General features: G+C 31.9%; 1 protein-coding gene across 3 annotated transcripts in view; it reads left to right on the top strand.

The window, feature by feature from the left end:
* RASA1 (RAS p21 protein activator 1) overlaps nucleotides 1-16,253 on the top strand; it is a 123,343-nt gene that overhangs the window by 68,745 nt on the left and 38,345 nt on the right. For all 3 annotated transcript variants that reach the window (XM_037982183.2, XM_007977578.3, XM_007977586.3), the window contains exons 5-8: nucleotides 2,093-2,210; nucleotides 5,417-5,448; nucleotides 10,862-10,914; nucleotides 13,392-13,542. In XM_037982183.2, the coding sequence (XP_037838111.1) occupies nucleotides 2,093-2,210; nucleotides 5,417-5,448; nucleotides 10,862-10,914; nucleotides 13,392-13,542 (354 nt within the window). The remainder of the gene's footprint in view (nucleotides 1-2,092; nucleotides 2,211-5,416; nucleotides 5,449-10,861; nucleotides 10,915-13,391; nucleotides 13,543-16,253) is intronic.

Genomic DNA, 16,253 nt, shown 5'->3' with positions numbered 1-16,253 from the left:
GATGTTACTGGAATGCATACAGAAAGTTCACTGATAAATAGTTTTGGATTCCATATTACAATTAACTTTCAAGAAAGTACTGCTCATTGAATTTTTGGTGTGATTTAATAGAATATCTATAATCATCTGAAAGGGCTATTAAAATACTTAGCCTTTTCACAACTACATTCTTAGGTGAAGCCAGATTTTCTTCATATGCTTTAAGCAAAAAAATCATATAGCAGCAAATTTAATACAGAAACAGATATGGGACTCCAGCAGTTTTCAGTTAGGCCAGGCATTAAGAGATTTGCAAAATTATAAAACAGTGATATTCTCACTAAATTTGTAAAAGTTATGTTTTTCATATTTTTAATGAGCTATTTTTCAAGGAGTTAGTGAATATTTTGAAACATTTGTTTTAAATTTGAATATGGTAAATATCAGTAGATATCCATATAAATAAAAGCCATTTAGGATGTCAGTTTTTAAGAGTGTAAAGAAGTCCTGGGAAACCAGAAAAGAAAAAAAAAACAGCTGATCTAGGAAGATGAGAATTTAAACAATACTTTGATGATACACATTTGGATTTATGAGTCTTTTAAAAAAATTATGCATACCTGTGAATTTTAAAATAAAAATACCTTAAAAATTAAAATTTAATAAAGCACTGTAGCCTGTTTTAGGGGGGAATAATACATAATAATACAGAATGAGTTATGATTAGGTTTTGTTACTACTAACAAGCTTATTTAAAACATTTTTTTGGTTTTTGCACCATGAAAAGTTGTTATAGCAGCAACAAGTAAACTTGAAATTAGAAATATCTCTTATGACTACTTTTAACTAAGAAATGAAATTTACCATTTCACGTGCACCCTGTTTTTACTCATAATGATTTTCTTTAATGTGCTTATTTAGGTGGTTCTAGAAAGGAATAATTTAATTGGTTAAGTGGTAATGTCTGCTGCCATTCAGCTAGTGAAATATTGGCCATCATTAAGGAGGATTGTAGAATCAAGATAGAACACAATATTCTATGATTATTCAAATATTGAGTTAAATGTTATGTATCAGTTCTGTTGTCCGAAACATTATCCAGGAGACAATGAAGCTGGAGATAGCACAAAGTAGTTAAAGCTTTCAAGGATAGGAGAAGAGATTTACTTAAATTTACTTAATAGATTTTGGTTTGTGAAGATTAAGATCAAAAGGAAAATTGCTGGAAAAAAAGACAAATACAGTTATAGATACAGGGTTAATGGTACCATCAACAAATCTGGAAACTTTGTGTTCAGACGCATTCTTTTAAGCCTGAAAGGACAAATTCAAGGATTACTGATGGTTTTATATTGATGAAATACATCAGCAACTTGTTATTTCCATAATTGTGTGGAGGTTAAAAACATGTAGGTTTCAGTAAAAGGAAACCAAGTTGTATATGTATCTCTGTACTCTTAAATTGGTAACAGAAGAAAAACATACATGCCTTTCTCATAATATATCCCTTGGTACCACTTTCAGAGAAAGAATGCTATACCCATTGGATGATGGGTATCTGGGTGAATTAAATAAGCCCTAGTTTTTTTATAGGAAAAATGTTAACTGACATAAGCATCTACATCATGCTTATCTAAAATAAACAGTTTCTAAGTAACTCTATATCTTATGTATGTATAATGTGTTAATTATATTTGTTTTGTGTTTTGATTTTATATCTAACCTACATCTGAAAGAGTAATAACATTGAAACATAAGTTTTTCAATTCAGTTTTCTTGTAGTTACACCCCAAAACCTTCAATATATGTATAGTCAGTTTCTGTTAACAAGTTGTAATTTGAATCTAACAATAATTCAGTTATATAGATAGTGCAGATACTGTTATCAGACACATTGTACTCATGAGGAAATTAAGATTCAGATTATTTATTATCTTCAGGAATTGACATGTAGATAATGCCAGAAATAGGATACAAATTTAGAGTGTTTGACTCTTAATTCCTGGCATTTTTCAATATAATACTATCCTTATCCTATTTTGTGGTGTATGACTATTCTAATTTCTGTATTTAAAATTTTTAATTTTAATAACTTTAAAATTGCTCTTTTCAGTTTCTTAAAAGGAGATATGTTCATTGTTCATAATGAATTAGAAGATGGATGGATGTGGGTTACAAATTTAAGAACAGATGAACAAGGCCTTATTGTTGAAGACCTAGTAGAAGAGGTGGTAAGTTTTGTTCTTTTCTTCTCAATTCTAGATTCTAAATATTTTATAAATTTGGATCTTGTCTATAATCAGAGAAAGTAGGTATGAATACATTTCTTTTATAAAAGAACTGAATTGAGAAGTACAAGGAATTTTTCATTAAAATCTATTATAAGTATAGTTAGTGTGGAACATAAGCTAGCATATTATAATACATAACTGCCAATATTCAGAAAGCTTGTGTGAGTTTCTGTGACTTAAAAATATATTAACATTTGTGCTTTCTTTTGAGACAGAGTCTTGGTCTGTTGCCCAGGCTAGAGTGCAGTGGCGCGATCTCAGCTCACTGCAACCTCCACCTCCCAGGTTCAAGCATTTCTCGTGCCTCAGCGACCCAGCCAGCTGGGATTACAGACATGTGCCACCATGCCCAGCTAATTTTTTTTTTTTTTAAATAGAGATGGGGTTTTACCATGTTGGCCAGGCTGATCTCAAATACCTGACCTCAAGTGTTCCACCCGCCTTAGCCTCTCAAAGTGCTGGGATGACAGGCATGAGCCACCGTGCCCGGCCTATTTGTGCTTATTTTTATTCTTTTTTTTTTTTTGCCCCCTTTTTCTTCCTCATAAGTGAAGTTATATCAGTCTGATATGGAATCTCAACTGGTTACACATGTTTGGTTTTAGATTCTTTATCTTTCTAATATATGTGAAATTCCAATATATGTGAAAAGGAAATTTTCCAGTAAACTTGGAAGATTTCATTTATATTATACATATATTATCACATGGTTCTACATTTTGAATCTTATCCTTGTTTTTGTTCCATCATATAATACGTTATCATATGGTATCAGTTACCAGGTGCATTTTTAATAACAGGTCAGCATTCAAACGGCTTTTATATTTCAGAGATAATACTCAGTATCAAATATACATTATAACTTTGGAATTCTCCTTTTCCTTTCGGATTTTTCTAGTGAGATGGAGTGGCTTTCTGTTGTCTTTTACAGCCCTCAAAGCTACTGTTTTTAAATTATGCCACAGACCTGATAATATGCTGAAGATTATTGCTCCTGGAAGACTGCAGTGGAGAATATTTTTTTTCTCCTATTAATTCTCTTACCTGCCTATTCTGGCAACCATAGAAGTAAAACATACTGAGTAGAGGTGGAAAAAGTTGAGGAAATGGTGTGATACATTCCATACTCATAGTCATATAGTTATTTAGTGAAAGAGCTAGGATTAGGACTCCCAATTCCTAGATTAGTATTCTGTATTCTACAGTAAGAGAGATATTTATTCCATATAGGCAAACGGTATTCATACTGAAGCATCTTACTATCTATGATAGTTTTCCTATAAAATGTGTTTGTTACAACTCTTAGTTTGGGTTTCCCTCTCCCTGCTGTACCACCATCTTCCCAATTCTGATTACTTAAAGGAATTGCACTATAGTTGAACTTTTCTTGAGCTCTTGGAATTCTGGATCAAATTTAACAAGATAAATTTTAATATTAAAGAAAAGTGAAAATTACTCAATGTATACAGAAAAATAATAATAACAGTCCAAACCAGAATAAGGAGACATGATCTCACATCAATACAAAGGATCAAGGAAAAAGTAACTCAGTATGAGTGAATAATGTGATGTGGTTGCTAAAAATGAATATAGTAAGTAACATTATAAATTAATAGTGGAATAATTCCACATCAGTTATAAACAATTTTCACTCCAATATGTAGAATAACTTTCATGATGGGCTTTATTAGAGTGTAGTGAATTCCTTATAGATTGAAAAACCATTTGGACATCGTCTAGTTTGTGAAGATGTTTCAGACATTCAGTTAGTAGTTAGATTTAAGGAATTTCTCCTTCTAAAATTCTAATTACTGTTCCCCAAACACATTTATACTTTTATATATTAACTCTAGAATGTATGCTGTCTGAGGGGAGGGATTTTTTATCTCTGATTCACTGATGTATTACCATTGCCTAGAATAGTGTCTGGCATCGGTAGGCATTCGGTAAATGTTTGTTGAGTAAATGAATGTTTCTGTGCTTATAGTTTCCCCTCTTCCTTGACATTCCTGCCCTGATAGATTGCCTTGTAAAATTTGATTCGTTTTTATCAGCTCAGTTCATATGTCACCCGTTGTTTCACAGAGGATTTATGCCTTTCTGGAGTCTCTTAGGCAAAATTGTTTCCTTCTGTATTTCCATACCACCCTGTTAATTTTGCATTCTATTCCACTGTCTAAAATTAATTTAGTGTAAACCTCTTCTACAAGAGATTAACTCCTTTTGGGCAGTGATACACTGGTAATGCTATTCATTTTTATAGTTTTTTTTTTTTTTTTTTAGCCTCCTCTCTTGGATATAGTAGCATTCAGTGAGTGTTTGATTTTAGTTTGATTAGGTATTTAATGAGTGAGAACCAAATTGTGAGAAGTAAATCCACATGTATAGTTAGACCATTTTTCTCCATAATAGTGGAATGAGTAACACTATTGTATCTTAAATCAGAGGAATATAGAATAAAATAAAGTTCAAAACATGATAAAAGGGGAATGTCTTTTATATTCAAAGTAAAACTTGATGTCGCTTTTTATGGGCTCAGAATGTTTTACTGAAGAGGTAGCATTTGAGATAGTTCCTTCGTAGATTGGTTAGGTATTTATCTAACAGGTAGAAAGCAAAAAGTGGAAAGTGCATTCTAAGAACAAAAAGAACAAGCTACAGTGGTGGGAGATTGGCAAATAGGAAATTATGTGTGACCATGGTATAGGAACCAAAAATCAATTGGTAGTATGAGACAGGAAATGTGGACTTGAGTTCTGTGGTAAAGGACTTCAGTTGCAGAATGAGAAATTTGTAGGCAGTAGAGAGGTGTTTGTTTTTTGTTTGGTTTTTCTTAATGTAGGGCAAAGCTGCTGTTGAAACTGATGTATCCAGATTAGAGTGTTGTAGTAGGACATAATTATATTAGTTGGGCTGTTGTACTAGTTTAAGAAAAGTGGGTAAGAGGGCCTGAGTTAGGGTAATGGCAACAAGAAAAGATTAAGAGAGGTATGGAAAGATAGTTATTGAACAAAAACATCTTTTTTTGTATACACGTAAGTAAGGATAGTGTGGGGATATATTTGAAGATATGATTTCTATGAATTTTAATAAAAGTAGATTAACAGTTAATTACATAAAATACTGTCTTAATGTCTTCCCTTTAGGGCCGGGAAGAAGATCCACATGAAGGAAAAATGTGAGTTGGTGTTAATTATTAAAAATGAAAAAAATATATATCTATATTGTAAATTTACTAATTGGAAAAGTTTGGCCAAAAGAATTTTTTTAAAAGTTTTTGGACTGACTTAACTTTTTAATTTGGCTCAGGGAACTGATTTCTAAATATTTTCTTAAGGATCTAATGATAAAGTATTATTTTTAAAATAAAAGGTAGCTGATAACTAAATACAACTCTTTTTATCACCACACTAAAGACTTTCAATAAACATTATATTTATAACATTATGAATGTCACAGTTCGGCACATTTTAAAATTATTCATAGTATTTATTGGTTATTCATAGTACTTCTTGTTTTATAGCCACATCTTTTATCCCCCCAAAATAATGGTTCTTCACAACTTTAATAAGATTCTGCAAGGTCTTTTATTTTCATAATCTTCAAACTGATTTTATGTATATGTAAGTTTTCTTTTAAAGATCTGAACCATTAATCCTAGTTCTCTCTTACTCACATTTTAATAGACTATTCATCTTCTAATATCTTTTCAGTACATTTTTTTTCTTATCTTTCAGCATTTATGGATGGAACTTGAGGCTTGCCTCAAATGTTAGCTTTTTTTCTGTTTTCTAACCATTAGAATATTAAAACATTCAACTGATTACTCCATTTGCAGTCACCTTATTTAGTGCTTGACCATTCTGTAAGTGGAATATGTAAGATATATTCTGAGTTTATTTTTATTGTTTCTTGTAGCTACAAAATAGACTCCATTAGTGAGACTATACCCTGCTGTTTGTGTTAGTTTGGAGTTTCCTCTACCTATATCAGGAGTTTCAAATTATTTTTTGTTACTTTTTCTTTCTTTCTTTCTTTTTTTTGAGACAGAGTCTTGCTCTGTCGCCCAGGCTGGAGTGCAATGTCACGATCTCTGCTCACTGCAACCCCTACCTCCTGGATTCAAACGATTCTCTGCCTCAGCCTCATGAGTAGCTGGGACCATGGGTGCACACCACCACTCTAGGCTGATTATTGTACCTTTAGTAGAGATGGGGTTTTGCTATGTTGGCCAGGCTCGTCTTGAACTCCTGACCTCAAGTAATCTACCAGCCTCAGCCTCCCAAAGTGCTGGAATTACAGGAATGAGCCACTGTGTCCGGCTAGGAGTTGCAAATTCTAATTAATGCTTGGAAGAATCAGACAGACAATGTAAGCAAGTGAAGCGGGTCAAGTATATATATTCCCAGTTTTCTTTAGGCACAATAATCTTTTCTTATTTTCCCTCTTTGCTAGAGATCAAGGTACATGGAACTATGTCTGTACTATCAAAAAAAAACCACTGTAAGCTTGGTAATAAATGGCAACTGACATTTACTCATGGTATTAGGGAAAACTGTGGGAAGTAGAAAACTAGAAAGTGTTTGCCTATTATAAGAATCACTCTGTTTAGTTGTCTAGTTGATATGTGTAGGAATGTGAGCCTAGTGTTGTTAAATCCTTCTGATTTTCAAAAAAGACCATAAATCTAGGTGTTGTTTTTTTTTTTTTTGATGATAGCAATGAAATTTTAATTTTAAAAATGTAGGTTAAATGCCAATAAACATGTAAAGCTACATCAGTTTTCTCATAGTATAAAATATAAATCCCACTTTCACTCGGAAGTCTTTTTTTATCTGATAACATTGTCATTCTTCCATTTTTCTTAACTTGCATAATTTCTTATTTGGTATTTAGCATAACGTAAATTTGCATTGTTGGTTTATTTTATGTGTATGTTTGTTTCCTTTAATTTCCTAATATAGGGACTGTGGCTGTGAGGCAGTACTTTAAATTCTTTAAAGTGTCCTCAGTAACATCCACAAGTAACCTTTCAGATTAAATAGATGGTATAACTTTGGTTGAGTTTCTTTCCAGCTCCCTATTCACATGATATAGACACCAAGTCCTGATGATTTTTATCTCCTAAAGTATTTCTTAAATGTTTACCGCCTTCTCAAATCTTAAATAACTACATTCTAGCTCAGGCCTTTTTAAATCTCCTGCCAGGATTTGATATAGCAGTAACCTCCAAGTTGATCTCCCTTGACTCTTTAGCCTCATCAGATCCTTTTATCCAGTAGCTGGAATAATCTACCTAGATTGTATCACATTTTCACTTAAAATCCTTAATTGCCAGCAGGTATGTGAAAAAATGCTCACCATTCCTTACTAATCATCAGATAAATGCAAATCAAAACTACAATGAGATTTCATTTCACCCCAGTTATAATGGCTTTTATCCAAAAGATAGGCTGTAGTGAATGCTGGTGAGGATGTGGAGAAAAGGAAACCCTTGTACCCTGTTGGTGGGAATGTAAATGAGTGCAGTTACTATAGAGCACAGCATAGAAGTTCTTCAAAAAATTAAAAATAAAGCTACCATGTGATCCAGCAGTCCCATTGCTGGGTATATATCCAAAAGAAAGGAAATCAGTATATCAAAGAGACAGCTGCACTCCTGTGTTTCACCACCATTCACAATAGGCGAGATGTTTAATCAACCTAAGTGTTCAACAGTGGATGAATGGATAAAGGAAATACAGTACATGCATACAATGGAATACTATCCAGTCATAAACAAGAACGAAATCCTGTCATTCACAACAACATGAATGGAACTGGAAAATACCATGTTAAGGGAAATAAACCAGGCACAGAAAGACAAATACCTTGTGTTCTTACTTATGTGGGAGCAAAATATTAGAAAATTGAACTCAGGGAGATAGATAGCAGAATGATGGTTACCACAGGGTGGGAAGGGTAGCAGGGAAGGGGGATACAATATGGCTGATTAATGAGTACAAAAATACACCTAGATAGAATGAATAAGATTTAGTATTTGGTAGCACAACAGGGTGCTACCAAATAATTTACTGAATATTTTAAAATAGCTAAAAGAGTGGAATTTGAATATGCCTAATACAAAGACATGATTATATGTACTTGAGGTGATGGATACCCCAGTTATCCTGACTTGATCATTAAACATTATGTGTTTGTATGAAAACCTCACTGGTACCCCATAAAAATATACAAAATAGTTGTATACATTACCCATAAAAACAGAAACAATACAAATTTAAAAATTGAATCTTATACTGATTCTCCATCTTTTTACCTTAGCAGAGCCTAAAAAATGATCTGTTATCTGGTTATTTTGTCCTTTACTACTCCTAGCACTTATCATCTCTAGTTTCCTAGTCTCCAGCATGTAGGTCTTCAAATGCATAATACTTTTATCTTTATTGTTTTAGAGATAGGTTCTTGCCATTGCCCAAGCCAGAGTGCAGTAGTGCTATCATAGTTCACCTCAAACTCCTGGGCTCAAGTGATCCTCCTGCCTGAGCCTCCTGATTAGCTGAGACTACAGGTGTGTACCACCACACCTGGCAAATGTTGTAATTTTTTGTTTTTTTGTAGAGATCAGGTCTTACTATACTGCCCAGACTGGTCTCAAACTCCTGACCTCAAGTGATCCTCCCACCTTGGCCTTCCAAAGTGTTGGGATTACAGGTGTGAGCCATTGCTCATAGCTGTTTTTCTTTATACCTTTGCTCAAGCTGCTTCCTAGGCCAGAATTCTTCCATTCATACTTAGCTCATTTATCACTTCCCTCTAGAAAATCTTCCTTTATTTTCTTCTCTACACACTCAACAGAATTGGTACCCTTCTCTGTTATTCCCAGAATGCCTTCGGCAGTGCCTGTCACTGTGCTTATTATATTTTCTACATAGTTCTTAGTTTCTGTAGTTAGATAGGGTCTATGTTGCCCAGGCTGATGTTGGACTATTGGGATCAAGAGATTCTCCTGCCTTGGCCTCCGAAAGTACTGGGATTACAGGATTATGAGTCACTATACCCGGCCTAGGAGTGGAAACTTCATAAGAGCAGGGACTCATCTTTTTATCACTGTTGGAAAACATGTGATTGAAATATATAAATTTTATATGGGAATAAACGTCTGAAGAATGAAACTAAAACTTTAGAAAGTGATATTGCCACTTTGGCTTCAGACTGTGTGCTTATGCTAAATAATCTTGTTCATCTGTAAACTCTGTCATTTTTTTACCCTTTTCTTTTTGAATTTTTTTTTAAACTGCAGAAGTAGAGGATTAGTCTTGGAGGTCAGGCCATCTAGTTGACTCTCTTCCAGAATATAAAAATCTTGCTCTAGCATTTGTAGTAAGTGGTCGTTTAGCCTATACTTGAATGCAATATAGAACCTCACTACTTGTAGTCTGAACTGTTTTAGTTGTTGTATTCTTGCTTTATATTATTCAAAATTTACACAGGGAGCACCAGGAGATCTGAATTAGTGAGTTAATGCTTGGAATGGTGTTAAAGGAAAGTTTACCTTTTCATTCATGTGAAAATGTAAAAATTCAGTTATATTTTCATACTTCACCAGTAATAATTGTATGGATCATTTAAAACAATGTGAACAACCTCTAAACCTGTCACACTGGACTTTTGAGCATTTACATGTTTTAGTCTTATGTTTAATTTCCAGCTTGCTCTTTATTATTAAAAATACTTGTAGACCCTAAGAAGATCCAACAAAGTAGTAAATAGTTGATTGGGAATTGTCAGCCTGGTATTAAGATGTGTTAATCAGCAAGATGGATTATAGGCCTTTAGTTAAATAAGAGGTGATTTTATGTACTTTGATGACTAGTAATTACTTTTTAAATCAGATATATCATTTTATTTGAAGGTAACCTTTAAATACTTGGGTTATTATGTGCTCTATATCTTGACTGTGATGTCATTTATAATAATTTCTAAAGGCTTAATTTAAGAATACAGAATATAAAATACATAGCAACCTAGTTTGATAGGTTGTTAGCTCAAATAGAGTTGGGAACACTAAGTACTTCTTTCAGTTCTTGATGGTGGTATCCACTCATTCTTATCACCTAATCTTATATTCTGACTTTCAGCAAAGTAAGAGTCAACATCTTGATTTTATTTGAAGAGAGAATTTATCAGATGTTATAGGAAAATTCAGAAATGAATTCATTAATTTTTTCAGGGAAATTCTGGAATAGGCTTTATCTGAACTACTACTCCTTCCCCTTACCCCGCAAAAAGAAAAAAAAAAGACCTATAACAGTTTGTTATTATCAGGATTAAAAATTATTGCCATTTTTGTATTGGTAATGAAAATTGTAGTTTATATTTGATAGTTCCTAGTTTTACTACATTTTGTTGAAATAAAATATAATATGTATATAAAATATATTAAAATGTAATAAGAATGAGATGATTTGATTAATTGCATTTATTTTATCATATCACTTTGAATTAAACTTACTATATTGGTTATTTAATTTTGATCATATGATGACAGCAAAAAGGACTTTATATATCTAATTTATTCTCTTTTTAAGATGGTTCCATGGGAAGATTTCCAAACAGGAAGCTTATAATTTACTAATGACAGGTACTTACTTATTCACTTGCTTTTCTAATGTCTGTTTAAAGAGAATAAAAAAGTGAACAAACCATTTATCATGTGTTTTGCCTTTAGCATTCAGTTAGTGTTTATGCATGTTACAATTTCGTGTCCAGTGCTAAGAACCTGGTGTTTTTATTTATATTTTAAACATATATGTATTATAAAATTTAGTAAAGTGTGTTTTTCTTTTACCCCAGGCCCCTGTCCACTTCCTCAGAAGTAACACTAAGTGATAGTTTTTTTTCCCATGTTTCTAGAAGTTTTCTGTGTCTCTGTGAATCTCTCTTTCTCACCCCTACACCTACACAGACAGGAACATTCAACACACTTTTTTCATGTTAGATATATATTGGGAGATGATTTTGTATCTGCAGATAAAAATTTTCATTACTCTTTTTATGGATTTAAATTTTTCATTATGTAAATACCATAATTAACTGGTCTTCAGAAGAAGGATATTATATTGTTTTTATTCTTTTGCTGTTCAGCTATAGCAGACATTCTTGTATTTATCTTTGTATAGTTGGTAGAATTATATGATTGAGCTTTATTTAATATGTATTAATTTTAACATTTCCCAAAACTCTTGTGCTTATAATTAAAAAGTAAAAATTGACTTTTATTGTGGTTTTAACCATCCTGTCATTGTTTATTCCTACTAAATATCTAAAGCTGAATTAATTTAAATACCAAGCATTTCTTCGGCAAACCACATCTTATAAAGATTTCAGACAAGTTTGAGCTTTAGTATGTAATTTAAAAGTTTTAGTTCTTCAAAAATGTTGACTGTTCAATAGTTTCTGTGAAATATTGAATGAAATAGATTCTTGTGGTGATAACACTAGTTATTAAAGAGGTAATCTGAATTGTTTTAATCCATAAAGCATTGCATTTTAAATTAATAATTTATTCTTTTGAAAGATTTGAGATAGTTTTTGAAGTACTCAATTTTATTGTGAAGATGTACGTTAAGTAGGTTCAAAAAATAAAAAAAGATCATGATAATGCTACATGATAGTAATAGAGAAGAAATTTTAAACCAAAATGACATTCTATCAGCTATTTCAGTATGGAACCAAAAATATGTAGTTTAGTGAATTTATTGAATTTTGGATATGTTTCTTTTTTGGAACTTGCACCATCAAGTACTTGAGGTACTTTTGTTTTAAGGCATACAAAGTTGAAAAGGAGCTAAACTTTAAATTTCCTTACATTAGTTTGCATTTTTTTTGTGTCGTGCTCTTTTGAGGATCTGGTGGGATTTTCTCTCCTGAGAAGTACAAATAAGGACTTGCATGCATAATTTTGCATGAAATTCCTATCATATTCTAGAAGAAATTTAGAGAGTATCTTGGATTCTTGTCACTAAGATTTGTTGTATCAACTTAGAAACACTTTCATTTTAGCCCACGTTATACAATCAATTTCTGTAATTTTTATGTTTACTTATGTATTAAGCCTTGAAGATTCAGTTTTTTAAGGAGATTTATTTTTTTTCTTTTTACTGAACATGAAGTACTTGATAATATGTGCCTTGACTGGATGATTGGAACTATTAGTAATTTGCCCCCAAACTTTATATCTTATAATCTAAGCATTCATTGTGCTTTCCTAAAAACAATCAAGTCCTGATCTTTACTGGATCATTTGGACTTAAATGGAGAAAAGGCAGAGGATCTTAGTAGTATGAATCACTGCCAATATCAGAAATACTTCTCTAAAATTAATATGACATATTTAACATATAATTTGCATCTATAAATTAGGAGCATATCTATTGAATAAAATATAGTGTATGTGTATTGATTTTGATAATGTATACACATGTTTCAGTTGTTTTGAATCTACCTTTGTGAAAAGCTTTTGGTTCTATTTTATTACAGTCATTACTTTTTAATTTTTTTTTTTAAGAGGCAGGATCTTGCTGTGTTGTCCAGGCTGGTATTAAACTCCCGGGCTCAAGTGATCCTCCTGAATAGCTGGGATTATATGCATGTATCACTGTGCCTGGCACAGTCATTACTGTTTAATGATTAATTGAAAACACTGATAAAGCACAGAGTATTCTTAAGCAAAACTGGTCTTCACTTTTTAGAATCTTCTTATTACAAGGATTTACAAACAGAATTTAGCATTTTTAGCCAGTATTCCCTAACTGTGCTTAAGTTCCTTCCAAATTATGACAGTTGTAGATATTGCTAACCAGAAGTTACGGCTGCAAAATTTCTGCTTTCTATTTTTATGTATTAAAGCTAGTAAGATACAACAGAGAGATAGCAGACAAGCAACATGGATGGTTGTGAATCATAAACCAGAAAATTTGAAAGAAATTGTCCTTAAATAAAACAAGTTCCTGGTGAAAATTTACATGTTTATGACTTTGAATGCACTTTGTAATAATACTACTTAACATCTTTCTTTTTTATTTGATTAGGGAAAAACTAACAGCTTAATTTTTACAGTTGGTCAGGTCTGCAGTTTTCTTGTGAGACCCTCAGATAATACTCCTGGTGATTATTCACTTTATTTCCGGACCAATGAAAATATTCAGCGATTTAAAATATGTCCAACACCAAACAATCAGTTTATGATGGGAGGCCGGTATTATAACAGGTAAATCATAATTTTTTAGTTATCTTTTGCTTTTGGTAAAAATAGTTGAAATCTTGATAACAGTATTCAGATTCAAAATTATATAAAAGTTTCTAACTTCTAAAAATTATAAGACCTTCAATGTAATTTCATAGTGGTCATACCCAAGAATTCTTTAGACAGTGTCAAATATGAATACAAATTAGTAACTTATACTTTCCTTCCAAAATAATTTTTGTGATTTTAAAAATTAGACGTAAGCTATTTGCAGCAGATTTACTAAATCTGTGTATTATCTGTAGGAGAAGGAAAATAAAATACATCAACATTATTTTATCAGTGAGATACTTTAGTAGGGGGAAAAAAAAGTTTCTAAAGGTACCTGAGACTTACTATACAGATGTTATGTAATTGAGTTGTTCTCAAGTTGACATTTCTTATCTGTGATTGTTGGTTTTTACTTCTCACTTTCAAAGTAAACTCATTGTTTGTCCCAAAACTCAGAATGAATTATAGTTACTTGATTAGGAAAAGAAGTTAATAGAAGAAACCATATGACAGAATGTCAGCAATTTTTCTGTCAAATAGAAAATAATCATTTGTGAATGTAAAGGTTTTCCTATACCTAATAACTCTAGAGTAGCATTGTTTTCCTATTTCAGGGGCTGGCATAATCTTGTTCTAAAACACTTACATTTGCCTGGTTTAACCCCTCTGCCACAGCAGTGTTCTCTATCCAAATTATAATTTATCAAAGTAGACATTTGAGTGAATAGAGATTCTGTAACTTGTTTATCTGAAAAAAAACAAAAACAAGTTCTTCTGGTTGCTTGCTAGAAGCTCAGTTGACTGTTAAAAGACATCAAATGTAAGATGTGAGTGAGTCTAGGCAGCTGTACCCCTTTGCCTACCTCATATACAGGTTGCTTGAGTACTTTCTGCATAACAATCTGAGTTCTAGATGTTCTCACTGAAAATACAGCTAGCTGCAATTTGAGCTCTTTAAGAATGTAGTTTTTCCCCATTCCAGTTTTCTAGAGATTTAGAACATACAAAATGTATTGCATACATTGAAAATATATCGTCTTCTTAAATAAATGTCCATATTGAGATCCTTTTTAAAGATAAAATAATTTACATGAATTTTTTTTTTTTTGAAGTTCGTCTTGTTACTAACTTAAACTTCCTTATGATACGTCATACAAAACTGGAAATTCTTCCTACATACTGGAGGCAGTCGGTAAAACATGTAAAGGTGGTCGCTTTTTGTTGCTAAAGACCATGATGGAACATGAAAAAAGAAGTATTTTAAGTAGATTTCTGTCCAAATTATTACAATATTATGTTTTCAAAATAAGGATTTTTTTTAAAAAAGTTAAATGTATATTAATTTAGTGGCCTTGACCATTCCCCCAGAACTTTTTTATACTTTTTCTTCCCTGTGAATTTGTTTATAAATTCATCTTATTGTTTCTAGATTTAATATTAAACTTTTTTAAAAAGCCACAAATTATGTGAATCAGGTGTGTGAAAATGAAGGATTTTGTAATTGTTTTGGAAATATATACTTCATTTCAGCATTAATGTTAGTAATGTCAGAAATAATTCCTAGGAAGATAAATCTTTGTGCTTATTGTTTATTATTAGATATAAACATATAAAGTAAGATTTTTCAATAAATCTAACACAACCATACTCTGCTGTCCCATCTCCCCATTAACTATACACAAGACCTTGATAAAGAGGGATAGTAGTTATGTCTTTCATTTAGAAACTGTTAAGACATAACTTTAATGTTCCTATATTCAGAGTTTTTTTAAAAAAGAAGAGGCATTTAATAGCAAATTTAATTCAGCAGCCATTTATAGACTTAACTACTTTGTGAAATATACTGTACAAATCCTGTGTAAACACATTAAAGAAAAAGATACAGTTTCTTCATTATTAGTGCTCAGTTTTATTAGAAAAGACAGTGTGGTATGCAGACTATGATAAATTCAGGGGATATATAAACTCTCATCAGTAGATGAGAGTTCAGTGAGCGGTGAGAAGGAAGACAATAGATTTTGGCTAGACCTTGATGAGACAATATTAACATCCATCTAGACTTCAAGAAGAGTGCACATGGTTTTATGTGCTAAGTGCATTACAAAAATTAAAGTACAGAACATAGTGTCTCTAGAAACTCACATTTATTTCAAAAGTAAGTTTACATTGAATATGTTTTAGTTTTCTGAGATGTAAATCTGTCTTATTTCATGGCTGGAACTTATATGAATGTCTAGAAAATTCTGGTTTGTTGTATCTCCCCTGACTGTTTATTTTGGTGTTTTTGGGTAGAATATGAATGGAAGAGTAATTTTTTTAAAAAACTCTTTAAGTCTAGCTCATTGGTAAAAACCTATCTGATTGATTGCCACACACTTTTAAATTTGCTCGTGGACAATCAACTGTACTTCCCAATGGTTTCCTCTTCTCTCAGTTTATGGAAAACAATTATATTGTAACATTGAGGTGCCACAGTGGATTGATTGTATTTTACAGTTACTGAGCCCAAAAGCCTTCGATGTTTACTGATTTTCATAGATTTGATGCTTTTTGCTTTAAAACACATAGTCATCTCCTTAGTGGAATCTAGCTATCTTCAAATATATTTCCTGATTTTCATTTTTCTTTTAATAATTTTGGATTTATATGGTATTAGATTTTTTCTTAAAAACATAAAACTTTGC

Source organism: Chlorocebus sabaeus, chromosome 4 (genome assembly GCF_047675955.1).
Source record: "Chlorocebus sabaeus isolate Y175 chromosome 4, mChlSab1.0.hap1, whole genome shotgun sequence".
Taxonomy (NCBI): Eukaryota; Metazoa; Chordata; class Mammalia; order Primates; family Cercopithecidae; genus Chlorocebus; species Chlorocebus sabaeus.
Note: the sequence above shows the minus strand (reverse complement) of the source record. Positions and strands in the feature narration are given on the sequence as shown.